The following is a 27668-nucleotide window of genomic DNA, read 5'->3' on the forward strand; positions in this document are numbered from 1 at the left end:
ACAATATATGTTCTAAAATCCTGCTGCATATCAACGTTAACGATATGGGCCTGTAATTTAGTGGGTTACTCCTACTACCTTTCTTGAATGTTGGTGTGACCTGTGCAACTTTCCAATCTTTTGGGTACGGATCTTTCGTCGTGCGAAAGGTTGTATATGATTAAGTATGGAGCTAATGCATCAGCATACTCCGAAAGGAAGAAGACGCTTTTATTAAGTGATCTGAGTTGCTTCACTACTTCGAGGTTATTTACTTCTACGTTACTCATGTTGGCAGCTGTGCTCGATTCCAATTCCGGAATATTTACTTCGTCTTCTTTTGTGAAGGCTATGATTAGTAAATCTGCTTTGGCAGCACTGTCTTCGATAGTATCTCCATTGTTATCACGTAGAGAAGGCATTGTTGTTTCTTGCCGCTAACATACTTCACATACGACCAGAATCTCTTTGGATTTTGTGCCAGGTTTCGAGGCAAAGTTTCGTTGTGGAAACTGTTACAGGCGTCTCGCATTGAAGGCCGCGCTAAGTTTCGAGCTTCTGTAAAGGATCGCCAATCTTGGGGATTTCGCGACTTTTTAAATTTGGCATGTTTGTTTCGTTGTTTCTGCAACAGTGTTCTAACCCGTTTTGTGTACCAAGGAGGATCAGCTCCGTCGTTTGTTAATTTATTTGGTATAAACCTTTCAATTGCTGCTGATACTATTTCTTTGAAGTTAAGCCACATCTGGTCTACACTTATATTATTAATTTGCAATGAATGGAGATTGTCTCTCAGGAAGGCGTCAAGCGAATTTTTATCTGATTTTTTAATAATTTTCAGAGAACGCGTTTAGCACAATTTCGGATGATATTTTATGCGTACCTCCGGAATTAAACATGCATTTTCGCCAACATATCGAGGGTAAATTAAAGTCACCACCAACTATTATCGTATGAGTCTGATACGTGTTTGAAATCAAACTCAAGTTTTCTTTGAACCTTTCAGCAACTGTGTCATCTGAACTGGGAGGTCGGTTGCCAACAATGACCTCTGCCAATACTAACTCACAGGAAGTATCTACTTCAATTTCGCGACAAGTTAAACTACTTCTAACAGCAACAAACACGCCACCGCCAACCGCGTTTAGCCTATCTTTTCGGAACACCGTTAGGTTCTTCGCAAAAATTTCGGCTGAGCTTATATCTGGCTTTAGCCAGCTTTCAGCGCCTATAACGATTTGAGCATCAGTGCTTTCTATTAGCGCCTGGAGCTCTGGTATTTTCCCAACAATGTACGGTAGCAAGATGATCAGGCTCTGGACGGCCAAGTGGCACTAGCGAGAGGGAAGACCATCGTGTTCGGCGTGTAGCTCTGGCACATCGTACTGCATCTGCAACAGCAATCTGAGCAGCAGCTGGCACCACAGTGAAACTACGCACCGTTACAAATCGGTTGCTTTAAGGATATCTCCGAGCCAGATACCGTGTAGCGTGCATTCCACTAGCCCAAAACCACCGCTATTTGTGACTTCAGAGGCGTCAAGGGACAGCTCATTGGAGGGCAGGGTGGAGGTCGATTGTGTTTTCTGGTGGAAACTGGTTCTACCTCAGTAATAGCCATGTTTTGGTAAGGAGTAGGCCAATTGGCGGGGCTGCAACCAACGTGTCAGCGTGCTGGATACACTGGACCTACACCTGCGTTATGGTCTGGGGTGCAAATTTGTATGGCAGCAGGAGCACTGTCGTGGTTATCCAACGAACCCTGACTGCAAATTCGTACGTCAGTCTGGTGAATTGATGTGTTGTGCTGCCATTCATGAACAGTATTCCAGTTGGTGTTTTCCAGCAGGATAAGTTCCAGCCACATACTGCTGTCGTAACCCAATATGCTCAACAGAGTGTTGACATGTTGCCATGGCCCGCTAGATCATCAGATCTGTCTCAAATCGAGCACATATGGGACATCATCGGACGACAACTCCAGCGTTCACAATCTGAAGATGAGCCTAAATATGGTCGAAACTCTATGTGTGACTGGTTGCAGTTTTCTGGTCTTACAGAATATTAATAATGATGTGATGGTGGTCTCAAAACATTATCTGATTGAAAGTATCCAGACACCCTTATGTCATGCGAAATTGACCACTGGATGTCGCAAGAAGTGGACCCACCAGTAAAAAATTGCATTTTGTTGTTGTTGTGGTCTTCAGTCCAGAGACTGGTTTGATGCAGCTCTCCATGGTACTCTATCCTGTGCAACCTACATCCTTCTGATCTGCTTAGTATATTCAACTCTTGGTCTCCCTCTACAATTTTTACCCTCCACGCTGCCCTCCAATTCTAAATTGGTGATCCCTTGATGCCTCAGAACATGTCCTACCAACCGATCCCTTCTTCTAGTCAAGTTGTGCCACAAATTTCTCTTCTCCCCAATTCTGTTCAGTACCTCCTCATTAGTTATGTGGTCTAGTCATCTAATCTTCAGCATTCTTCTGTGGCACCACATTTCGAAAGCTTCTATTCTCTTGTTGTCTAAACTATTTATCGTCCATGTTTAACTTCCATACATGGCTACACTCCACACAAATACTTTCAGAAACGACATCCTGACATTTAAATCTATACTCGATGTTAACAAATTTCTTTTCTTCAGAAACGCTTTCCTTGCCCTTGCCGGTCTACAAATATCTTCTCTGCTTCGACCATCATCAGTTATGGTTCAAATGGCTCTGAGCACTATGGGACATATCATCTGAGGTCATCAGTCCCCGAGAACTTAGAACTACTTAAACCTAACCAACCTACGGACATCACACACATCCATGCCCGAGGCAGGATTCGAACCTGCGACCGTAGCGGTCGCGCGGTTACAGACTGAAGCGTCTAGAACCGCTCGGCCACAACGGCCGGCAACATCATCAGTTATTTCGCTCCCCAAATAGCACAACTCATTTACTGCTTTAAGTGTCTCATTTCCTAATCTAATTCCCTCAGCGTCACCCGACTTAATTCTACTACATTCCATTATCCTCGTTTTGCTTTTGTTGATTTTCATCTTGTATCCTCCTTTCAAGACGCTGTCCATTTCATTCAACTGCTCTTTCAGGTCCTTTGCTGTCTCTGACAGAATTACAATGTCATCGGCGAACCTCAAAATTCTTATGTCTTCTCCATGGATTTTAATTCCTACTCCGATTTTTTCTTTTGTTTCCTTTACTGCTTGCTCAATATACAGATTGAATAACATCGGGGAGAGGCTACAACCCTGTCTCACTCCCTTCCCAACCACTGCTTCCCTTTCATGCCCCTCGCCTCTTACAAATGTCATCTGGTTTCTGTACAAATTGTAAATAGCCTTTCGCTCCCCGTATTTTACCCCTACCATCTACAGAATTTGAAAGAGAGTATTCCAGTCAACATTATCAAAAGCTTTCTCTAAGTCTACAAATGCTAGAAATGTAGGTTTCCCTTTCCGTAATCTATCTTCTAAGATAAGTCGAAGGGTCAGTATTGCCTCATTTGTTCCATCATTTCTACGGAATCCAAATGGATCTTCCCCGAGGTCGGCTTCTACCAGTTTTCCCATTCGTCCGTAAAGAATTCGTGTTAGTATTTTGCAGCCGTGACTTATTAAACTGATAGTTCGGTAATTTTCACATCTGTCAACACCTGCTTTCGTTGGGATGGAATTGTTATAAAATTGCGTGTATTGGTGAGTATTGTGTCGACAGCAGAGAAGCGGTAACAGTGGAATGGGTCAGTCGAGAGAGCTCAGTGACATCGAAGGTGGGCTGGTCATGGGATGTCACCTGATTAACACATCCACCAGGCACCTTTCAACCACTCTAAAGCTGTCCAAGTCAACTGTTGGTAATGAGACTGTGAAGAGGAAATGGGAAGGGACAACCACAGGCAAATCATGACCAGGCAGACCCCAAGTACTAACGGACAGGAACCGTCTGGCATTGCGGAGGCTTGCTGTAAAATTTTGCGTGAAATCGGCGGAAGAGATCACTCGTGAGTTCCAAAGTGCTACCAGCAGTCCATCTAGCGCAGTGACTGAGCGTAGCGAGCTAGAAAGAATGGGGCACTATGATCGAGCAGTTCCTCATATGCCACACACTTCTTTTGTCAGTGCTAAGCGAGGCTTGAGATGGAGTCAAGAGCGACGCCACTGGACCGTGGGTGACTGTAAACGATTTGGAGTGATGAATCACGCTACACCCTGTGGCAATCTGATAGAAGGGTTTGGATGTGGCAAACCTGCCATTATATGTAGTGCCAACAATGAAGTACAGAGGAGGTGATGTTGCGGTAGAGGGTTGTTTTTCCCAGTTATGGTATGGTCCTCTTTTTGCACTTAAGAAAACGCTAAACGTCGAAGGATATTATCTCATTTTACAGCATTTTGTATTTCGTATTGTAGAAGAACAGTTCGGGGACCATGATTGATTGTATCAGCATGACAATGCGCCCTGTCTTAAAATAGCATCTGTTAGGCAGCTGGTTTGTGGACAACAACGTTTCTGAAATGGATTGGCCTGCCCCGAGTCCTGGCCTGAATCCAACGAAATACCTTTGGAATGAGTTAGAACTTAGACTTCTCTCCAGACCGCAACGTCCAAAGTCACTACCTTCTCTGGTTTCAGTCTTGTGAAAGAAAGGACTGTCATTCCTCCAGAGACATTCAGACACCTCACTGAGAATGTCCCCAGCAGAATTCAAGCCGTCATAAAGGCGAGTGGTAACAGAACACACCATACTAATGTCCTCTGACAGGGGTCCAGATACTTTTGATCACGCATTGTATACTGAGGATCTGACAAAGTACAAAGTTATTGCAAATCATTGAAGCGATTTCATAAATTCACTGTAGCTATAGTAAATGACATACTTTCACAAAACTCAACACTCATAGAAAACCTCAAAAATTTTGTATTGTTTCAGACACCATATTAATGTCCTTTGACAGGGGTCCAGATACTTTTGACCACGCAGTGTTTATTGAGGATCTGACAAAGTACAAAATTCTTGCAAATCATTGAATCGATTTCATAAATTCACTATAGCTGTAGTAAATGACATATTTTCACAAAACTCAACACTCATAGAAAAACTCAAAAACTTTGTATTGGTGCAGCCGCATTTCAGATTTCTGTCACGAGAGCACAGCAGTGAGGGATTAGGCAAGATGGTGACAGGCGCCGAGAAAGCGTATGTTGTGCTTGAGCTGCAATCGCATCAGTCTGCCATAACACTGCACGGTTACTTCAGAACGAAGTTCTGCAAAGATCTAACAACTGCCGACTCCATTGGGCGATGGTATGCGCAGTTTAAAGCTTCAGGATGCCTCTTCAAAGGGAGATCAACTGGTCGGTCGGCAGTGGGTGGAGAAACGGTTGACCAAATGCGGGCGACTTTCACACTTAGCCCACAGAAGTCGACGAACAGAGAGCTGAACTACGATCGACCGTTTGGAAGATCTTAAGGAAACTCCTGAAGTTGAAACCTTACCGCCTGCAACTGCTAGAAGCCCTGACTCCCAATGACGCACAGACATTTTGAGTCTTTGGCATATTGTAGCAGCTTATGAATGGTGATGGGTTTTGCGAGAAACTCATCTTCAGTGATGAGCAATATTTTTTTTGTGACTGACGCTGTGAACAGGCATAATGTGCGAATCTGGGGCACAGGGAATCCCCGCACTATCATGCAGCACATTCGAGATTCCCCAAAAGTTATTGTGTTCTGTGCAGTCTCGCCACTGAAAGTTTGCGGTCCTTTGTTCTTCTGCGAAAAGGCTGTTACAGGATACCTTTATCTGGACATACGGAAAATTCGGTCATGCCACAAATGGAGACTGACAGTGCGGACTTCACCTACAAACAGAAAGGCGCTCCAACCCACTTCCATAACTATGTTCATGAATTCTTAAACAGGAAATTGGGAAACTGATGGCTCGGTTGTGGTGGGGCTGAGAATCAGAAATTCATGTCATGGCGTCTATACTCTCGCAACCTAACCCCAAGCGACAATTCTGAGCGAGGTTATGTGAAAAGTTCAGTGTCTACACCTCCTCTACCAATAAACCTACCAGAAATGTGAGATCACATCAACAGTGCTTTTGAACACATTGATTGGGACATGCTGCACCGAGGGAGGGAACAACTTGATTACCAACTTGATATCTGCAGAAACAGCAGGGGCGTAAATATGGAGAATTTGTAAAATATTGAAGAAATCTTATGCCTGTGACAATATGTCAGATAATATAAGAGGGACATTCAATAAATAATGCAACACATTTCTTTTTTCTGAAAGCAGGTTAATTTTATTCAGTGTTCCAATACACCTTATTATGAGGGTTGAAAGTGTTGTTAACAAAAATTCTCTATTTAAACTAGACTGAACTGCATGTGACTGCTTTAGTCTTTAATAAAACTTGCATCTGACTGCGTATTTAACGGAACTGAACTTTATCTGACTGCATGAAAATATTGTTAGAAAATTAATACTCAAAATACACATCTGACTGCATGAAAATTTAGTGGTAAAAATAAATGAAAGTCACCAACCTGCATCTGACTGCGTCTGTGGACTTAGCTCGTGCACTCCTTCCCATTTAGCCGATAATAAAACATACATTCAACTCAGCCGTAGTGCAATGGCATAAAATTGTCATTCTAGATAAGTTTACTCATTTTGGCCCTGTTTGTTACTTAATAAAAATTCTGTCCTGATCTGAATAATTTGCCAACTGTGCAATGGCATATAGATTATTTTACTCTGATAAATGAAATTATTAGCTTTACTCATGGGAACTTTACTTTAATGTATCTTTTGGTTCAATGCAAGCGCAGGATGCGGAGAACGACATAAGGTGTGAGATGAAACTCTAATTTTATCTAAAAAATATTTAAGGTACATGTGAAAAACTAAAAAAAACTTCTATAGCATGGATTTACGAGAAAATTTCACAAAACGCTTATTGCATCAACAATGGGATTTCTATCTAGCTTTTAGACATTATTTAACCAAAGAAAACCTATTTTATTAATTATTCTTTCTAGTTTCCCCAGATATGTGCCGAGTTTCGCTCAATATATAGCTTATTATGTGTGTAGCGCCAATTCTTACTTTGATGCTGTCACGACCCGGCTGCCTCCTGCAAGCATCTAGCTCCGACTCGAAACACGTCTGTTGTCTCTGCGCATCTCCTCACCACTCTCAAATTTTTACCGCGTGCACTTTGATGCTGTCACGACCCGGCTGCCTCCTGCAGGCATCTAGCTCCGACTCGAAACACGTATGCTGTCTCTGTGCATCTCCTCACCACTACTCAAACTTTTACCGCGTGCACCTAGCTCTGTTAGCTGTCAAAGATCTTACTACTCGAAGATGTACTACTCGTCCAACCTTGCGGTTGGGAACTATCGACATTTTTCACTGGCTCTATCCTGATCGAATCTCAGCGCATACCTTTCAGGGTGAGTCAAATGAAAACCTTAAATATTTTTTAAAATATAATTTATTGTGCATTAGTGGTACAAAGCTGTATCACTTTTCAACATAATCTCCCCCGCGCCCAATGCAAGTTCTCCAGCGCTTACGCAGTGCATAAATTCCTTTAGAAAAAAATTCTTTTGGTAGTCCGCACAACCACTCGTGTACCGCGTGGCTTACCTCTTCATCAGAACAGAATTTCTTTCCTCCCATTGCGTCTTTGAGTGGTCCAAACATATGGAAATCACTTGGGGAAAGGTCTGGTGAGCATGGTGGATGAGGAAGACACTCAAAATGCAGGTCTGTCATTGTTGCAACTGCTGTACAGGCAGTGTGGGGCCTTGCATTGTCATGTTGCAAAAGGACACCTGCTGACAGCAGTCCTCGTCGCTTTGATTTGATTTCAGGCTGCAGGTGATTTTTTAGGAGATCTCTGTATGATGCACTGGTGACAGTGGTCCCTCTAGACATGTAATGCTCCAAAATGACGCCTTTTTCGTCCCAAAACAGAGTCAACATAACCTTCCCTGCTGATGGTTCTGTTCGAACTTCTTTGGTTTTGGTGATGATGGATGGCGCCATTCCTTGCTCGCTCTCTTCGTTTCCGGTTGGTGGAAGTGAACACAGGTTTCGTCCCCAGTAACAATTCTTGCAAGGAAACCATCGCCTTCCCGTTCAAAGTGCCGAAGAAGTTCTTCACAAGCATCAACATGTCGTTCTCTCATTTCAGGAGTCAGCTGCCGTGGCAACCATATTGCAGACACTTAGTGAAACTGGAGCACGTCATGCACAATGTGGTGTGCTGAACCATTACTAATCTGTAAACATGCTGCAATGTCATTCAGTGTCACTCGGCGGTTTTCCTTCACTATGGCTTCAACTGCTGCAGTGTTCTGTGGAGTCACAACTTGTTGTGCCTGACCTGGACAAGGAGCATCTTCCACTGAAGTCACACCATTTGCGAACTTCCTAATTCATTCGTAGACTTGCTGCTGTGACAAACATGCATCACCGTACTGAACCTTCATTCGTCGATGAATTGCAATAGGTTTCACACCTTCACTACGCAAAAACCGAATAACAGAACGCTGTTCTTCCCTGGTGCAAGTCGCAAGTGGGGCAGCCATCTTCATACTGATACTACGATTGTATATGTGCATCTGCACTATGCTGCCATCTGCAGGCCATTCTGCACGCTGTTTGTAGCATGTTTACCAACTTACAGGATAATGGCGCGAAATTTCGAATTGTTATCACAAATTTAAGGTTTTCATTTGACTCACCCTCATATTCTCCAAACTTTTGGCTACAAAGCTCTGTTTTTCATCTAATCTCCAATTAATGCAGTGGCCTTGTGCCACCTTACATGGAGGACCTGTACGTCCACATGATCTTGCTCTACTGGTTGATGTCCATGTTAACATCTCATCACATCAATAATGTCCCCATCATCCATGTACTGCTTCTCACAGAGTGCATCCTTCGTTATGCCAAACAGATGGAAGCCGGAAGGTGCGAGATCAGGGCTATGGGGTGGACGAGGAAAAACAGTCCAATGAATTTCTGTGAGCTTCCCTGGGCTGTGCAGTCTGGTGTGAGGCCTTGCGTTTTCATGGAGGAAGATAAGTTCGTTTGCATTTTTGTGGCGACAGACACGCTAAAGTCGTTTCTTCAATTTCCTGAGGGTAGCACAATACACTTCAGAGTTGATCGTTGAACCATGAGGGAGGACGTCCTCCCTTCATGGGAACAAACTCCAGGTTATTAAGCCTTTCCAAGCGGCTTGGACGACCTTCTCTTGGTCCTTTCGCCGTGAGGAGATCATTTTAGCTAGGCTGCATATCGGGCACTGTCTTTTTAGCCATCGCCATTTGTGAAATGGTGCACCCCCACCATTTTGTGTCATTGCCCTCAATTTTTGGCGGTCCGCCATTTCCTGAAGAAATGCCGGTTTTTTTTTAACAAATTACTTTCTCATTTGTGTTTGCTATCTGAGTTATCGGCTGTTTTAGCGAAGGACGCACAGGCTGTCAACCGCGTTTTCCTTTTTATCTGACGTAGCAATGTGGCGAAGGAATTTAATCTTCAGTTCAGGACCTCCGTTTCTCTGTGGTGTATTTTATGGACCTTTCTCCAAGTCCCTGTTTTTAGCTGCCTTCTCTTCCGTCGATTGGAATTACCGCGTAGTCGTTTTCAACTCCTCTCTTTGTCTTTGTGTCTTACAGTTATGACATGGGCGCGTATGACCCTAGTTGTTTTTGCGCCATAAAACAAAACAAAACAAAAACAATCAAACAGAATAAACCCTTCAAAATCCCAGAAGATCATTGCCATGACTTTACCAGCTAAGTGTGCAGTTTCGAACTGTTTCTTCGGAGAACTGATGTGGCACCACTCCATGGACTGCAGTTTCGTTTTCAGTTCAAAGTGATGAACCCATGTTTCATTGACGGTGACAATGCTCGATAAAAAATTGACACGATGAGCCTTGTAAAGCACAAGCAATTCCGCACAGATGGTCATTCGTTGCTCTTACGGTCTTCTGTTAGATGGCGAGGAAGCCAGTGGGCATATTATCTTTAACTACCACACATCGTGGACGAGTGTGTCAGCACTACCAATACAGACGTACAGCTGAGCAGTTTTGATGATCCATCGATCACATCAAATGAGAGTGGTCGCACATTCCAACATTCCAGGAGTCATACCTGTGTGCGGCAGGGCGGCACGACCGTGCGATGATGTCAGACGCCTCGCCCAATGACTCACCATGCTTTTGTTCGCTGTCAAATTTCTGTAACCTCTGAATATCCGAGATGCTCTAGTTTCCCACCAGAGTTCTATGCTCGGCACGCACCTCAGTTACAGACGCCATTTTGAAGGCCATGTATTATGCCGCGACTGGTGGGAACTTAATGAAGCCATATGGACTGAAGCGGGAACACTCCACAATGTCCGACAACAAATTACGCGTTTTTTCAATCGAAATTGGCTGAGAAAAAAATTGTGCATTACTTTTTGAATGTACTTCATAGCTAAAGCAAATCTTGAAATCAAAAAAATGTGTGTGAAACCTTATGGGACTTAACTGCTAAGGTCATCAGTCCCTAAGCTTACACACTACTTAACCTAAATTATACTAAGGAGAAACACACACACCCGTGCCCGAGGGAGGTCTCGAGCCTCTGTGAAATCGCTTCAATCATTTATAATAACCTTGTGGTACTGTCAATAAACATTGAACGGGTGCAGATCACATTAATGTACTAATGTTTCACCGAGTCTTATGTAGTGTCTGCGACAAACAGGTGGTGGAGCGCCTGGTGGCGCCGAGCATGGAGCGCGTGACGGCCGAGTGGGAGCACATGTCGCGCTGCATGGTGGCAGGCGTGGCGCTGTACGTGCCTGGGCCCCCGTTCTCGGTGTCTCTGTGCTACCTACTGGGGGAGCTGCTGGCTCTGCGCGAGCCGGCGGCCCGCCTGCGCGCCGCGCTGTGTCTGGGCGACCGCCTCACACTGCTCTTCGTGGGTGGCCTGCTGCGCTGGTTGCTGCGCTTCGCGCCGCTGCGCAGGCTGTACAACTGGCTGCTGAGGCTCGCCATGAAGCGCGCGCGCCACGCGCCGCAGCTCTGGCTCAGCGCAGCCGAGGCGCGCCGCTATCCGTACCAGCAGCCGGCCATCACGCAGCTGTAGTTCGCCGCTCCATCACTGGCTGGCGCCGGCTCCGTCGCACGACGCCTCGCCGGGAAACGAACACGACTGACCGCGTACCCGCGGGGATGTAGGGGCACGGAAGTAGTCGCACGGCGTTGTCGGCTGAGACACCCCAAGGGGCAGCTCAGCTGCCTAATTAAAAAGATTTTATTTTCTGAATGAATCTTTCACTCTGCAGTGAAGTGTGCTCAGTTTTGAAACTTTGTAGATTCAAACGGCCATTTGGATTGGGACTCGAATCTGGAAGTTCGTGTTTCACTAGCAAGCAGCAGACGGGTACTTTCAGGACAGATTTCAGGCTGTGATGGTGGGTCGTGAGTAGTGTATCCAGTTTGCGGATAATCAGGGTACAGGAGGTGACTTTTCTGCAGCATGGGTGGGTGGGCTGTCCGGGACCCCTACGTTTGAACCGAGAGTGAAGGCACAAATCATTTGAAATGTTTAGCTCATGTCATACAACATTCATTTTTACAATTATTTAAGGCCACAATTTTTCTTATTTCGGCCTACAGGGTAAAATATGTCTTGTAGTGACATGATTGCGATAAAGAATACCAGTTACACTGCTCTCTAAATGGCATTCGTGAACATCCTTCAAGAAATAGAGATATAATCACGCGCACAAAATGAGCTCAAAATTTACTGAATGAACAAACCGACATCAAACACAAAAAATATGCTAAAAACTTTATTGATACAAAGCAGGAAGAGAGATAAAATAAACAAACCAGAGATACTAAGTAACCCTCCTCCACAGTAACAGCATAAACAGTACAAAACAAAAATATAACAGCAAGAAAACATCACAAATCATAGGCCATAACAAAATTACTACTTGTAAAATAAAAATAAAACGTAAAAATCTCAAAAAAACCAAAAGACATTTCATGTAAAAAACGTAATTGGAATAAACCTAAGAAAGTAATCAAAACATAACCGAATTTCCACACATCACCAACTTCTGGTGGTAACTATGTAAATATCTCTGATCCAAGTTGTCAGGAGGAAAAAAACGCACAAAAAAAGTCAGACGTAGAATTACGCCCACAAAGAACATAAAAGTAACGTGTAAATACAAAGTCCAACAAAGACAGCATGTGGCAGCATCGAGATTACATGTAAGGTAAAAACACCAGTCATGTGTAATACCTCTCAAAACATAGCTATAGTTCATAATATCAAAGCTATCGACTATTAAAGTATATATAGAACGCAAGACGATGGCAATATGCCGAAATGAGCTCATTGTGATTTACGCAATTAAAAAATGTACAGAGCAATGTAACTGGCGTATTTTTATCGCAATTGTTTAATTATTGTTTAAATATTTCTTGTTTATTTTATTGCACTAAATAAAGCCTGCATCATTCAACTATTTATCACACAAAATCACATATTTTTCTGTGGTTGTTTTAATTGATTAACATAAATGAACTGTTAGAGAACTGAATTTTAAATCCTGAAAAATTATACTATCTCTTTAGCAAGAAAATTTCCACATGAAACTAAATTCCAGGGTTTAAATTTGCCCCCAAAAAGGTCTGCAAAACTGATTAATTTTAACTAACATTTCCAAGTGTTTTGTAGTAGAAACAGACGGAGCCTCATCACAACTGTCCTGAAGTTCTCACCCAGAATGATGCTTTTGTTCGGTACATAACTGTGATCATTGGCTATTGGAAAATCGTCGTCTTTTCCGTCTATTTCTTGATCTATATCACCGATAAAAAAATTTCATCAAACTCGGGAAAGTTAAAAACTGACATGTTCCTGAGAACACATTTTGTACTATGGTACCATACTGGAGAAAACAGTTACGTCCTTCACGAAGCATGGTTGGTTCAAATGGCTCTGAGCACTATGGAACTTAACATCTATGGTCATCAGTCCCCTAGAACTTAGAACTACTTAAACCTAACTAACCTAAGGGCATCACACACATCCATGCCCGAGGCAGGATTCGAACCAGCGACCGTAGTGGTCACGCGATTCCAGACTGAAGCGCCTAGAATCGCACGGCCACGAAGTATGGTCTAGGAGATCCTAACACCTCTCAGTAACACGTGTCGACATCAAAGAACGAAGGTGATAACGGAACCGACAGCAAAACATTGCAAGGTTGACAGTTTAAGGAGAATAGATGGAGTATAGCAGCATTCCGCTATGACTAACCTTGAAAAATTTTCACCCGATCTTAGAGACCAAACCGTGTTCAGAAATTGTCTGGGCACGGACCTAAGCCGCAAGACAAAGAAAGGAGAGAGACCAGCGAAAAAACTTTCGCAGTTACAGACGTTCTCTCTGTATTCAGTGCAGAGTGCGGCTTTGTTGTGGCTGTACTGCTCACCAAATGTTGCTCATCTTGTAGTCCGATATCTTCGCTCGATAAAGAACGGAATTTCTTTTCGTTATATGTCATAGTTACTGCGCTGCGTCAAATTAAGTATAACATTGCAGAGGTCTAAATGCATTGCTTAAATTTTGCGCATGGCTTATTGTAGCTCATACATTGTTATGTATGATATGTAGATAAGACATCGAAATTTTATTTAAATTTTTCAGCAGAACGATACGGTATTTCGTTCTCAAGTTAATGGTTTTTGTATCCATTAGACATTACCGCTCGATGTGCTCATTTCTATCTCTGTGCATCGGGAATCGTGTGGTCATAACAACTGGCATATTTCGTAAGCGGTTCAAGATATCAAAACGAGGAAACAGTAGCATGCAAAGAGACACCTATGCCTATGTTTTTTGATAAATACGCTATACCTTTTTATTCAAAAAGATATGGAAGTAGCTCGTTCGTAGCAGGAAGATGGTGGAACAGGACGCACAAACATGACAATAGCGCTTCAGGAAAACCCAGGGTTCCCGTTTCAACAGGTACTCAGCATCTGGGGAGCAGTGGAATATGACGAGTTAACTCGTCCACAGCACTTAAATGAGCTAATTTTCAGCCATTATATCAGTATTTTCTTATATCATGACCAATGTTGGTACTCTGGCACAATTGTAACCCCCCCCCCCTCTCAAAAAAAAGCCGTGGCCAGATGGCTGTTGGCTACAGCCTGGGCGTACATGTAAGGGCTGTAGTTGGATGTGTACAGTGTCAGGTACACGTGACAGGTTTCTAAGAGCTCGCCTGCATCCAATTAAGTACAACATTTCGCCCTTTCACACAGCATGCACGATCATGGTTCCATTTATGAGGTACTGGTTGAAAATATTCTGGGAAAAATGCCGACCTCCCCTCCAGTTAAGAGCACACAAATTTGTTTTAAGGGCTGCCATTAATTTATTGGGTGAATCAATTCTTGCCACAACACCGTTCCACGTGAGTGACTGCTTTTTAAGTCAATAACACAGCTCGTCAGTCACATGTGAATCACTGTTCCAGATCACTGAATTTAACGACGAGTAACAACTTCTTCTGGAGTTAATAATGATCACAAACTGTGACCTCACACACAGGAATGCACACATTGTCCACCACTACCCAGCTCTCTGTAAGTGACAGTGGAGTTTCTGTCTCGAAAAGTTTAATCAATCAGCGTCCAGGAAAATCCACACTACTTTATAGGATCTTGCTTTCCTCGGCCATCGAGAAGTGAAGATGTTGTCTCCAAACGATTTGTTACACCTTAGCTCACAACCAAGATACTGCAATATCACAGTTTTCAACATGCAAACTAATTTTACACTCTGCACAGTTACTGGTTGGAACGACTGTAGCCGGCCGGTGTGGCCGTGCGGTTCTAGGCATTTCAGTCTGGCATCGCGTGACCTCTACGGTCGCAGGTTCGAATCCTGCCTCGGGCATGGATGTGTGTGATGTCCTTAGGTTAGTTAGGTTTAATTAGTTCTAAGTTCTAGGCGACTGATGACCTCAGAAGTTAAGTTGCATAGTGCTCAGAGCCATTTGAACCATTTTGGATGACTGTAAATGAGAAATGCTTTTACGGTTGTTCCCACCAGCCACCATTCTCAGTGCCAACTTAGTTTGTGCATACAGTATGCTCCCCAGCCGTTGGGCTTCTGATACATTGCACAACATTGTGACTCACCATGTGCCTGTTCGCTATAAACGTTACAACTGTATTCAGAAGCCCAGTACTGTACATTAACAGTCAAAGTAGTCCCATACTCAGGGAAGGAGGGTAGAGGAGCAGATGCAGGAATCCTACATCACAGGTCTAGGCAAGCTCCTGGTGCAAGTGGTTTGCCATTGTCTTCCTCCGACCTGTTCAAAAGTGTCAGGTGTGTACCTGTGTCCTCTGTGATGAGTCCATGTACAGTGTAGTGTTGGATTTGTATTGCCATGGATGAAGGGAAGAGAGAGAGTGTAACCCGCTCCTGCAAGAACCCTACTCCTTTTGAATAGCACTAAGGGGCACACCAAGCTTAACGGCCCATCCAACTCATGGATGTCCATCAGCATTGTCACGTGCCCTCACTTCATGATAAACTGAAAAGAGAAGTGAGATTTGGAATAGTGACAATTTTCTACCACCAGGATTTGAACTAGCATGCTTCTGAATTGAGTGCCACTGCATATACATTGGTCAGTGACTTTTTCCTATAGAGCTGGGTTCATTGAAAATATAGTCAGAACATATACGGAAATGGTGGAATCTTCAACGTCCAGTGACCCAGTGGGCTAATGCACTGTGACACTATACCAGAGGTTGCACGCTCGAATCCTGCCTCAGACATGGATGTTTGTGCTCATATTTGTGTCTCTCCTTGTGTGTAACGTAATTTTTAAGCACCAGAAGTGAATGTTGTTGCCAAAACCAATATGTAAAAACTCAAGTTAAGAAATAGGCCTACTAAGTTCAAAATCTTCCTGCTGCACCGTATTATAACTTTCTCGATTACTGCCATCAATATGTTCAGAAATTCAGCTTGAAGTTTTCGAGTAATCAGTCATTGTTGAAGCAAATACACGTATTATATTTTGAATTGGGAACAGCACCCAAAAGCTGGAAGATGAGCATCTCGCTTATGGCTTTCACGGGGCACATCATGAAACTTAAAAATCTGAACTTCCCACAGAATTTGGGACATATGGCAACACTAGTCCTGAGTCATGCACAAATAGAAAAAAATGTCCAATATTTAAAGCAACTGTTAAAACAACCTTACTGAGTGCTATGCAGTCTCAGTTTGTGGTTTCCTGACTGGGAAAGGCTGTGAATCCATTACCAATGTGCTTAAATTCCAGACTCCTAAACTTTTTTGCATTCTTTCCAATTTAATCTCAAAATATGTTTTCTTGGCAGCTCTATGTAACACAAAACTGTCAAAATGCACCTCAAGAAGCAAACCAGCAAATACAATTAATGCACTTTATCGGAAACACATCGTTAGCAAGCAAGTACATTGTTGCCAGCTGAATGTAACGACATGCTTCACACCCTCATTTCACATAATCGGTTGTGAAACACACACTAGATGGTGAAACTGATGTTATTGTACTCTAGCAAGACATTTACAAACCACAGTGGATGGAATTTTCAATGCCAGAAACAAATGAGTATCTTCAGCACTATCAAAACTTTAATATTAAAAGTTGGTTAATGAATCATCAAAGTATCACAGAGAAATGCAGAGAGAGGGATTCAAGAGTGAAGTTTCTGCCACTTTGTTGATTTCCTTGTGCTGTAAGCAGCATAAAGGTTGGCATGACTCCCTTAGGCCCAGCTTTCTGAGCCCCAGACATCTGATACATGGAGCTAACCAGCATTTCCTGGCATGCCTTAGAACTAGATGCTACCTGTTGTTTGAAAACCAGGACTCAACATCAACAGTTCTAAATGAGTTGACTGCTATTATTTAAATGTATGTGGAAAATACTCTAAATGCTTCCACACAATTTAAATTCTGTATGTAATACATTACTGAAAAACATGTTTTAATATATCTTTTGAGGTGGCTCTGCCTCAGAGCCTGTGACTATGAATCACAAATGTTCTTGCTCACTACACAAATAATTAATTCCATTTTGCACCCTATTATATTTTTAATAGGGTAGTATTTGCCAAAGGAAGATTCATCTTGGTTTTGGATATCAATCAGAAATTTAATCAGTTTATAATATAAATGGGATAGCTCTCATTCTTGGATAAAATTCAAGGAATTTTAAACAAATCCATACTGTTTATGCCTCATTACTGGAATTAGCAGCCTCAGAGTTCCCTCTCACAATTTATTATGCACAGATAGCTCTGTGTGCTTGGAGTGCTATTCATAGGCTAAGCTTATTTATTCCTTTAGTAACAGTTACAGTGGCATGCAAGTAAGAAGGCAGTTGTGTTATGCATGCTGCACAGAGGGGGCTGGGTACTCTGGTAACAAAGCCACTGTTTCTGCCTGACTTTCTCTAGAAATATTTACATTCTTGGAAAACTATCTCTGTCACTTGTTAAAGTAATAATTGACATGTTTGCTTTATGCCACCTATAATTAATAATACAGTGGCTAAGTAGCCTTTCCATACCTGAACTGCAATGAAAATCAACACCCTGAAACACACAGGACAGACAGACAACACAGAATTATGCTATTAGCCAGAGCATCAAGTGGTACAGTATTCATTGCTATTGCAAATAGCCCCACCATCCACCTTCTTACATGCACACCAGGAGTGAACTGCCAAACGCTGTGTCATTCCACTGTGCAGGTAGTGCCACTATTCCAATGTGGTAGCTTTAATACACTGACAGTTCCAAGTATGTTAAGCATTATTGACTGCTGTCCTGTAATGTTATGTATTACAGGAAACTGAATTACAGAAATTTTGCATTCTGTTTTTTGTGTAATTGCAGGTAGTAGTCAACAGAATAATAGATCAGTCTAATTATATGGGATATATTTTTCTGTAAGAGATGCAAGTTAAGAAATTGTGCAGTACAGTATTTGTGGTCACCTGAGAAAACACCTGGAGCAAAGGCATCCAAAAGTAAGTGTATCAATTCACAGACAAAGTGCTGCAGTAGTGCAAACAGTTTCACTGGTTTCAGGGTACTACTTCACAGCCTGTGTAGCTATTAAATAATTAATAATTTTCTGATATCTATCACTGGGTTGCAGCTGGAACATTGCAACCCATGATAAATGTTAATTAATAGTGTAGCTCAACACTACTGGATAGCTCAGTCAGCAGGGTTTGAGTACCGGTCTGACACACAGTTTCAATCTACCAAAAAGTTTCAAAATCGCATAAACTGCTAGCAGAGTAAGGATTCATTTTGATGATGTGGAATAAAAGAGCCTAGCTATGTTATGTGTTTGAGTCTGCTGAAGAACTATTTGTGCAGAAAGTCACAAATTTCATAGGTTTACCCTTATTCGTTGTGCTATTCGTTTACTGTCAGTGGCAGAGTTTTCAACCTATAAGGAGCTCATGCCAGAATCATGGCCAAATGACTGTCATCATGGATGGGGAGCACTGATATATGTCCCAGTTTGTGATATAAATGGCTTTGATACAGGACAGAAAATTCTGCAAAACATAAATGCCAATTCATCACAACACTTTTAAACTGAATACTTTGGAAGGAATTGCATTTCATGGACAGTTGGAGCAGAACTACATTCAAGAGGTGGTTACTAACACCAGTCCAAAAGTTATGTGGAAGAACACCAACACTGGATTGTGTAGGATTGAAATCATGTTGTTCATTTACACAAATCGGATTGCTATTTGTATGTGAATGACTTCCAGTATCATATTTCTCATCAGTCTCAGAAGTCCTGTAATGAGAGTGGAGGAGTTTGTGAAATTTTCTGTGAATTTCTTAACTATTTAATTATCTAAAAATGGATTCTTTAGCCGAGATAGCTGGTTCTCTGATATAGAACACCAACAACCAATTTGTGAAACTTGTCCACTTTATTAACTTAAAAAACACTTGTTTCCCAAGATGTCCATTCTTGTATGTCAGCTACTGCTAGAACTTTATGAAGTTCATACCAAAGCTACTACTAAATCTTATGGATGTGTTACATGCCATTAGGATGAAAATGACTAATTTTTTGTGTCATGAACATATTTTGACTACTTCAGCCTGTAACACAAAACTATAGGTTTTTTATATCATTTTTTTCTGTTATGACAGTAAATTCTAGCAGTGTATGGCATGGCTGGAATACATCAAGATTGTAGGAAGGCCAGTGTTGTGTTACATTTTCTCTTCTAGCTCCAGTTTTTTGCTGCCGTCAACACATTTACTGAGTTTTGTTGAAGCACTTAAAAAATAATCTCAGTGGATAAATAATATTATTAGCTGCTCACATGCCTGAGACCTTTTGTTAGCATCTGTGTCCACAGTGGGAGTTGTTCTGTGTGCAGCCATACCAGTCAAACACTTTGTGTAACAACCTTTTTCCGATATATGGCAGTATATTAACACAGTTTTGTCATTTCTATATAATATGGTTCTCTGAAGTGTGTGCATGTACAGAGGACCAGAAAATGGAGATAATAGAACTCAGAACAAACAAGTAAATGAAAAATGTGTGGACTAGTTCCACTTACTTAAGGTAACAAGTAGCATAAATCAGGATTAATCTGCACTCTAAGCCTTGAAATACAGAGCCTGTTGTAAACACTGTGTAACACTTGCATGTATATACAAAAGTCAAACTAAATGAATACAAATCCATTAAGGCAACAGGTGCAGAATAGTGAGAATGAAGACAAACAGGTGCATCAGGGGTGTTGCACTGTTGAATCAGCTTATTTGCCTCATTAGAGCTGTTGTACTGAGGTGTCCAGTGTGTGTGTTTTGGTAATGAAGTGTCCAGTGTGTGTGTTTTGGTAATGAAGTGTCCAGTGTGTGTGTTTTGGGAGAGGAGGGGGTACCTGTTTACAGAGAAAAGGTATGGCTTCCCATTCAGTCATTTGTAACTGACTGTGATGTGGAAAATGAAGCCATGTTTTTAAAAAGTTTGCTTATGTAGATTCATGACAGTATTGACAAATATACAAAGATGTATATAATTAATTGTAATGAAGTTTAATTTAATCAACAGATAAAATAAAAATTTGTGCTCTTTGTATCATCCGAAGTTTTTGCTTATTTAAAAAGTCCCACATTTCACTCCTCCTGCTTAACCTTGATTCTATTGTAGTAGTCTAGCCTTATACTATTGTTATTACAGTGATGGACTATGCATTGATGAGATGAAAGACAATTATTCATCTTTAATGAAAATTGCTGAGTGCTAGATGGGTTATGAAAAGTAGAGATAGCTGCAAGCTAAGGATTTTGGACTCTTACTGGTACTAAAGCTATACCTGTTTACAATCTTGTTTTTGCATCGGTCCATAGCCTCAATATATTTTTTGAAAGAAAACATTGTTGTGCTATAGGCTTAGATTGTTTGTTTCATTTTTTTCTTGAGCCACTGTTATTTCTTTTAATTCTCTTTTTTGGTTCTCCTTCATTTGTGCACCTGAAATTACTCTACCCTAATTATCTTTTCTGTATTTCCATCTTTTTGTCATGAGTTTACTGTGTACCAGTGATAGCCTGACATCAGCAGTGTGTGTGTGTAAAACTATCAGGAAAAGGTTTGTTTAAAAGAAAATTTTTGGAAAATCTACCAGGGAAATTGGAAATTTGGATGACAGTATTTTTGTACAAGGCCTGTTCAAAAACTTCCAGAAGATTCATAATTTTGTGCCAGTAGTGTGTTGGAGCAAAGTGCAGTTGGAAACCCTGCACACACCTGTATTTAATGTGAAACTGATAGAAGTTTTATTGTTGTATGTATGTTAGTTCTTGTTCAGTGCTGTATTGAGTAGAACATTATCTCACACAGTTTTTGAATTTCAGAAAGACAGAGATGTGTCTGCATTAAATTTTGCATGAAACTCAAGAAAATTTTTACAGAGACACACCAAATGAAGCAGGAATCCCATGGTGATGAATGATTAAGCTGGACTCAATGTTAATTCCAAAATCCGATCTTCGCTGAGGATGTAGAGCATATATTATTACCACCATCTTTCAAATCATGCAATAATCACCATTCAAAGATAAGGGAAATTAGAGCTCGTACTGAGGCGTTCAGACAATCATTTTTCTCTTGCGTGATGCGTGAGTGGAACGGGGGGGGGGGGGGGGGGGGAACATGACTTTGGTGCGAATTTTGCCCTCGACCACACACCGCTTGGTGGCTAGCGGAGTATATATGTAGATGTAGATGTTACAAATGGTTCACATGGTTTAAAAATGGCTGGACTGAAATTAAACATGGCCCTCTTTCATGTCTTTTGACATCTATCTACGATACTCACATCAGGAACATCACTGAAATTGTGTATGCCAATGAAAGACTGACTGTCCAACAGGTTGCAGAAGAGTGTAACATTTCAGTTGGATCATGTCATGAAATCATGACACAGCATCTTGGAATGCATAATGTTGCCACCAAGTTTGTCCCACGGCTTGTGAGCCAAGAGCAGAAAAATCTTTGCCTCAAAATATGTGAGGAGCATTTGGATCATTCAAATGAGAACGAGATGTTCCTTAAGAGAATCATAACTGGTGATGAGATGCAGGCCTGTGGTTATGATGTTGAGACAAGGTTCAGCATTCAGCATGGGTCAGGGAAGCTTCTCCAAAACCAAAACAAGCTCGTCAGTTCAGGTCAAATGTCAAAGCCATGCTGATAGTTTTCTTTGACTTTGAAGGGTTAGTTCATCATGAATTCATGCCACAGGGACAAACTGTTAATTGATGCTACTATCAGGACATGTTGATATGCCTGCAAGAAAATGTGAGAAGGAAATGGCCTGAAATGTGGTGAGACAGTTCATGGCTCTTGCAGCATGAGAATGCACCCACATATTCATCCTTGTTGGTGCGTGACTATTGCACAAAAAAACATAATCATTGTGCTGTCTCATCTTCCTTACCCTCCAGTTCTGTCAGCTGCAGACTTTTTTTATTTCCAAAGTTGAAAACCTCATTAAAAGGATGAAGACTTGTAACAATAGATAAGATAAAAGAAAATTCATGGACGGTACTTAACGCAATCCAGCAAGATGTGTACCAACAGTGCTCCCGGAAACAGAAACAGCATTGGGAGTGGTGTATCAATTGTGGAGGACAGTATTTTGAAGGAAACTATGCACAGTAAGTAAAAGGTAAGCACAGAAAAATTCATAGGACAAGGTTCTGTAAGTTTTTGAACAGACCTCATATGAAAATCTCAATGAACGAAATGTTTAACAGCTCTTCTCTCAAATGTTTTCATAAAAAAAATTATGATGCTCAGTTTGACAGTTTGGCTGTTACACATTTTCATAACAACAATAAGGTCAACATCGAATACTGATTAATTTGGTGTCTTTCAATCATTCAACTGATTTCACTCCATCATTTTATTTATTTATTTATTTATTTATTTATTTATTTATTTATTTATTTATTTTTTGTAAGAAATGCCACCAGTGATACATCAAAATATTGGCCAGCATCCTTACAATGCAAAGCAACAATACGATCATTGAGTCAATGAGACTGAGGAAGAGCATACACAGTGTTTAGAGGCAAACTGAATAAGAATCATACAGTAAACACTTTCTGTTAAGTCAGCTGTGAGAAAGAACATGCAAGTTGTATTTTAAAAATGTGTAGTTTTGTTTTTCTTTTCACAGTCATTTTTAACAGAAAACAAGAATGCTATTTTTATGGAGATTAAAACCATGCAAAATACTGTCATTAAAGCTACTGTCTTCACAGATCCAATAGTGGGAAAGGTCTCACTCACACCCCATGTTCTAAGGATTCCAACTGATTTACTCATTCCCTTTGACATCCATTCCCAATCATGGTTCCATTTGCAATAATAATAAATAAGGTCAGAGGGAGGGGGAAAGAAGAGATGAACAGAGAAGGGGAGAGGAAACAGATACAAAGAAGGGAAAGGAGGATATGGACAGAGAGATGAGGGAGGAGAAGATGGATAAAGAGAGTGTGGGATAAGAGATGTACAGGGACAGGGGCAAGGTTACAGACAGAGACAGGGGGAGGAGGAGGAGATGGAAAAAGGGAGGGAGAGGAGGAGAGGGATAGAGAGAGGGAGAATGAGATTAGGTTGAATATCCAATTTTCATTCAAATTTTGGGAGAAGATTTTGTTGTGCCTCTTGTAAAAAGGAGGTAGATCTATCAGAATGTACCAGAATTCGACAGTAGCAAGTATCCATGTGGACAGTGTGATCTAGAGCACCACAGGTGGTTAGCATGGCAACCATTGTTGTGGCCACCATACATCCACTGTGATGGTCTGTGCAGAAACATAGCACTCCAGATAATGTTGTGCTGCCAGTGTGAACACTTATCTTGCTACCAACAAGCCTATTTCCTGATTAAATGTGTGTGATATGGACATACAATCCTGCATGGCTGAGCAAATGATATGTCTGCCTTCTTATGCACTAGCTATGATTGATTAAACACACTTTTGATAGCTGTGAGGCTGCCATTGTCAAAATGCATGTCCTTGTAGGCACTCGTTCTTACACAAGGCATAACACGATCTTCTCTCAAAGAAACATCATTCAAATGCCATTCCTGAGTGAGAAATCCAATATATAATGTTTCCATGTATTCAAAATGTAGATGGCATTACTTCTACATGTTTTGTGTGTCCACCGAAATGCTAATCACTAGTGCATTTAAGAATATGATACACATCATGAAATTTATTACATGCCACCTTCAGATTTAATGACCAGAAGTTTATTAAAATTTCCATCTCTGAAGAACTACAATAATACTGAATCCTAAGCACTACTTTTCACATATATATTTTAATAGTTGTACTGTTATTGTTTCCTGTGAAACAGCCAAACCTAGGCTCTTAAGTTGTTATATTACTTCAGTTTTCATACTTCCACAGAAGTATGCTTTAATACAAATACATAAAAGATATAATTAACTACAGTAAAATGTTTAAAAACAGCACTGAATGCTTAGCATTCATGATGTTCCTTCCTTCATGATGTCACAACATTCTGTGAAGTTACACATTCAGGATCATAGTCCACATCCTGCTAGTGATAGGTGGCACTTGAGGTAAAACTGCATCTACATCCATTCTCTGCAAACCAAAACAGTCCAGGTTGCAAAAATAGTGTATGCATTACTGACATATTTTGTTTTTTTGAGGCATCTTCAGAAATCTTATAGCAACAGCGGGTTAACATTAGTCATAAGTATTCAAAGTTTTGATGTGCATCTTTGGTAAAGGCATGCAGCTATGTTTCAATAGAGCCAAACTTGCAACTCTGACACAAATATTGGCAGGCAAATTACAGGAGACTGTAGTGTACTCCACATTCCTTACTTAATACTGGTTCTTGAAACTTTGTAAGCATGCTTTCACTTCCATGGGGTAGTTGACATCTATCTTCAAATGTCAGCCAGTTCAGGTTTTTGCAGCACATTTATGACATTCTCCTGTAGATCAAACAAACCTGTGATCATTTGTGCTGCTCTTATTTGTACATGAGCAATATCCTCTGTTAGTCCTATTTGGCAGGGATCCTGCACAACTGAAGAACATTCAGGCTTCATGTAAGGGTTTTTATAAGCATTCTCCTTTGTAGACTTATTGCTTTTCCCAGTGTCCTATCAATGAACCATAACCTGTTACTTGCCATATATTCAAGTGAGTCTATGTAGTCATTCCATTTCATATTACTACAAACAGTTACACCCAGGTATTTCTATAAGTTGACTGATTCCTTTCCTGACCCACTGATATTGTAGTCATAGTATACTATGTTTCGAGTTCCCTAAGATTAGGTTAGATTAGATTCAGTTTTTATTCCATAGACCCAAAAATGATATGATTGTCAAGAGTGTGGAGCATATCACGAAGTATAACATAAAAAACATAGAACATTTCAATATAATACTCACTCCCCTGATCATTTGTCAGGAGATTGTCAAGATGCATGAATACATTATAGTAAACTTTAACGGCTAATATTTACTGAATTAATATATTGTCAGAATGAAATATAGTTATACACATTTAATAAATTTGTCACACACAAAATACCTAATCCTGACTGTTGTGACCAAGTGCTGTCAAAACTGAAATCTACAGACATTTTTACTTAAGCTAGTCTAACAGCTCCCATTAAGATATTCATCTATACACTGGAAGAAGTTGCCTACCAAAAAGTCTTTCCAACTCGGTTTAACCTGTGCTTTACCTGAAACCAAGTTTTTAATGGTTGCAGGTAATTTATTGATAATGTGTGTTCCTGAATATTGGACCCTTTTTAGAACAAGGTAAGTGGTTTTAGATCTTTGTGTACTCCTCCTGAACAGGCCATGAAGGCCCAAAGGTACTGACTGGCTGCTGTGTCATCACAGCTCATAGGCATCACTGGATGTGGATATGGAGGGGCATGTGGTCAGAACACCGCTCTCTGAGACTGGAGCTTGCCTCACAAGGGCTGAGTGCACCCCGCTTGCTAACAGCACTCAGCAGACTGGATGGTCACCCATCCAAGTGCTAGCCTAGCCCGACAGTGCTTAACTTCGGTGATCTGACGGGAACCGGTGTTACCACTGCAGCAAGGCCATTGGCAGATCATTATGTAAATTGTCCTTATTCCTAATATTGATATTATATACTGAGCCATTGATTGGAAACAGAGACATAATATTTGCAACAAATTTCATTGAGGAATAAATATATTGAGAAGCAGTGATTAGAATACCCACTTCCTTGAACAGATTTCTACATGATGTTCTTGAATTTACACCACAGATAAGTCTTACTACATGCCTTTGCACTCTAAAAGCTTTTGCTCAGTTTGATGAGTTAATCCAGAATATGACCCCACATGACATAACAGAATGAAAGTAAGCAGAGTATCCAAGTTTTTTTTATATTTATATCTCCTACATCTGCATTGTAAATATAGACTTGTTTAGTGTTTAGGCACTTCAGCAATTCTGAGGTATGTGCTTCCCAACTGAATTTATTATTGAGCTGTAATCCCAGAAATTTAACGCTGTCAACGTATGTTATACACATACTGGAAGGAACCTCTTACAAGTTCTGCACCGCGTATGATGAGTCTTTTCAAAATTTAACCATTTATTAACATCAGTGAAAATTTGATTAGCACCCATTTCTAAATCTGTACTTGACTTTCTATTTATTGCAAAGCAGACAAATCAAACTTATCATCTGGCAATATAACAGACAAGAGGTCATTAACGTACACAAGAAAAAGCAATGGGCCCAAGATGGAACCTTGAGGAACACCACATATAATTAATACTCAATCAGATGAAGACTGATTGCTCTCTCCACAGGTATATCGCAATGACACCCCTTGTTTCCTATTATACAGGTAAGACTTGAACCATTTTGCAGCACTGTCAGTGACACCATAATATTCTAATGTACTTAAAAGAATGGTGTCAATATAATAGAGGGAAACATTCCACGCAGGAAAAATATATTTAAAAACAAAGATGATGTGACTTACCATACGAAAGCGCTGGCAGGTCGATAGAAACACAAACAGACACATACATACACACAAAATTCAAGCTTTCGCAACAAACTGTTGCCTCATCAGGAAAGAGGGAAGGAGAGGGAAAGTCTCCTTCCCTCTTTCCTGATGAGGCAACAGTTTGTTGCGAAAGCTTGAATTTTGTGTGTATGTATGTGTCTGTTTGTGTTTCTATCGACCTGCCAGCGCTTTCGTATGGTAAGTCGCATCATCTTTGTTTTTAAATATATAAGAGAATGGTGTGATTCATACAGTCAAAGACATTTGGCAGGTCGCAGAAAATACCAGTAGCCTCTAAATTGTTATCTAATAATTTAAGTACATTCTCACTGTAAATGCAAATAGCCTTCTCTACATCAGGACCTTTAAGGAACCGAAACTGTGACTTGGATTAAGCTGCAGTGATTAATATTCAACATGAAGAGCGAGGGTTCCAACATAGTACCCCAAGGCATGATGAAGTTATTTCTGCATCTGTCGATGACATTCCATCCATGATAACATGTTGTATTCTTCCAACTAAGTAAACCTCAGTACTCACAAATTTTGTTTGATACCCTACATGATTTACCCAGTTTGATCAATTTCCATCTATTGGAGAATTGTATAATATATTCTGAGCTCAAATATGATGAAGTATCTCAAAGAGAATGACCTCCTCGGTATCAACCAGCATAGATTGCAAAAACATTGAGAGAGAAGTAACATATGTTTTAAAAAAGCCTTCAGCACCTTGTAAGTGAACATAGCTAAGGTTAATCCTCAACAATACAAGATGTTTACAAATTAGGTACACAAAACTAACCTTTAATTATGAAAAAGATACATAACTTAGATAAATGGTTGACACTGCCCTCAAAGCAGTATATTTTCAAGTTTTATTTGCAAATGTTCTATATGGTTACCTTT

General features: G+C 40.8%; 1 protein-coding gene and 1 pseudogene across 1 annotated transcript in view; one reads left to right on the top strand and one right to left on the bottom strand.

The window, feature by feature from the left end:
- The window catches only part of LOC124805314, a 231105-nt gene extending 210839 nt beyond the window's left edge, over positions 1-20266 (top strand). Inside the window, exon 6 of the mRNA XM_047265829.1 lies at positions 10791-20266. Coding sequence (XP_047121785.1) covers positions 10791-11174 — 384 coding nt within the window. The 3' untranslated portion in view covers positions 11175-20266. The remainder of the gene's footprint in view (positions 1-10790) is intronic.
- Positions 20267-25701: 5435 nt separating this feature from the next.
- LOC124709271 lies at positions 25702-25819 on the bottom strand (annotated as a pseudogene).
- Positions 25820-27668: the final 1849 nt, after the last annotated feature.

This window comes from Schistocerca piceifrons, chromosome 7, assembly GCF_021461385.2.
Source record: "Schistocerca piceifrons isolate TAMUIC-IGC-003096 chromosome 7, iqSchPice1.1, whole genome shotgun sequence".
In the NCBI taxonomy this organism is placed as follows: Eukaryota; Metazoa; Arthropoda; class Insecta; order Orthoptera; family Acrididae; genus Schistocerca; species Schistocerca piceifrons.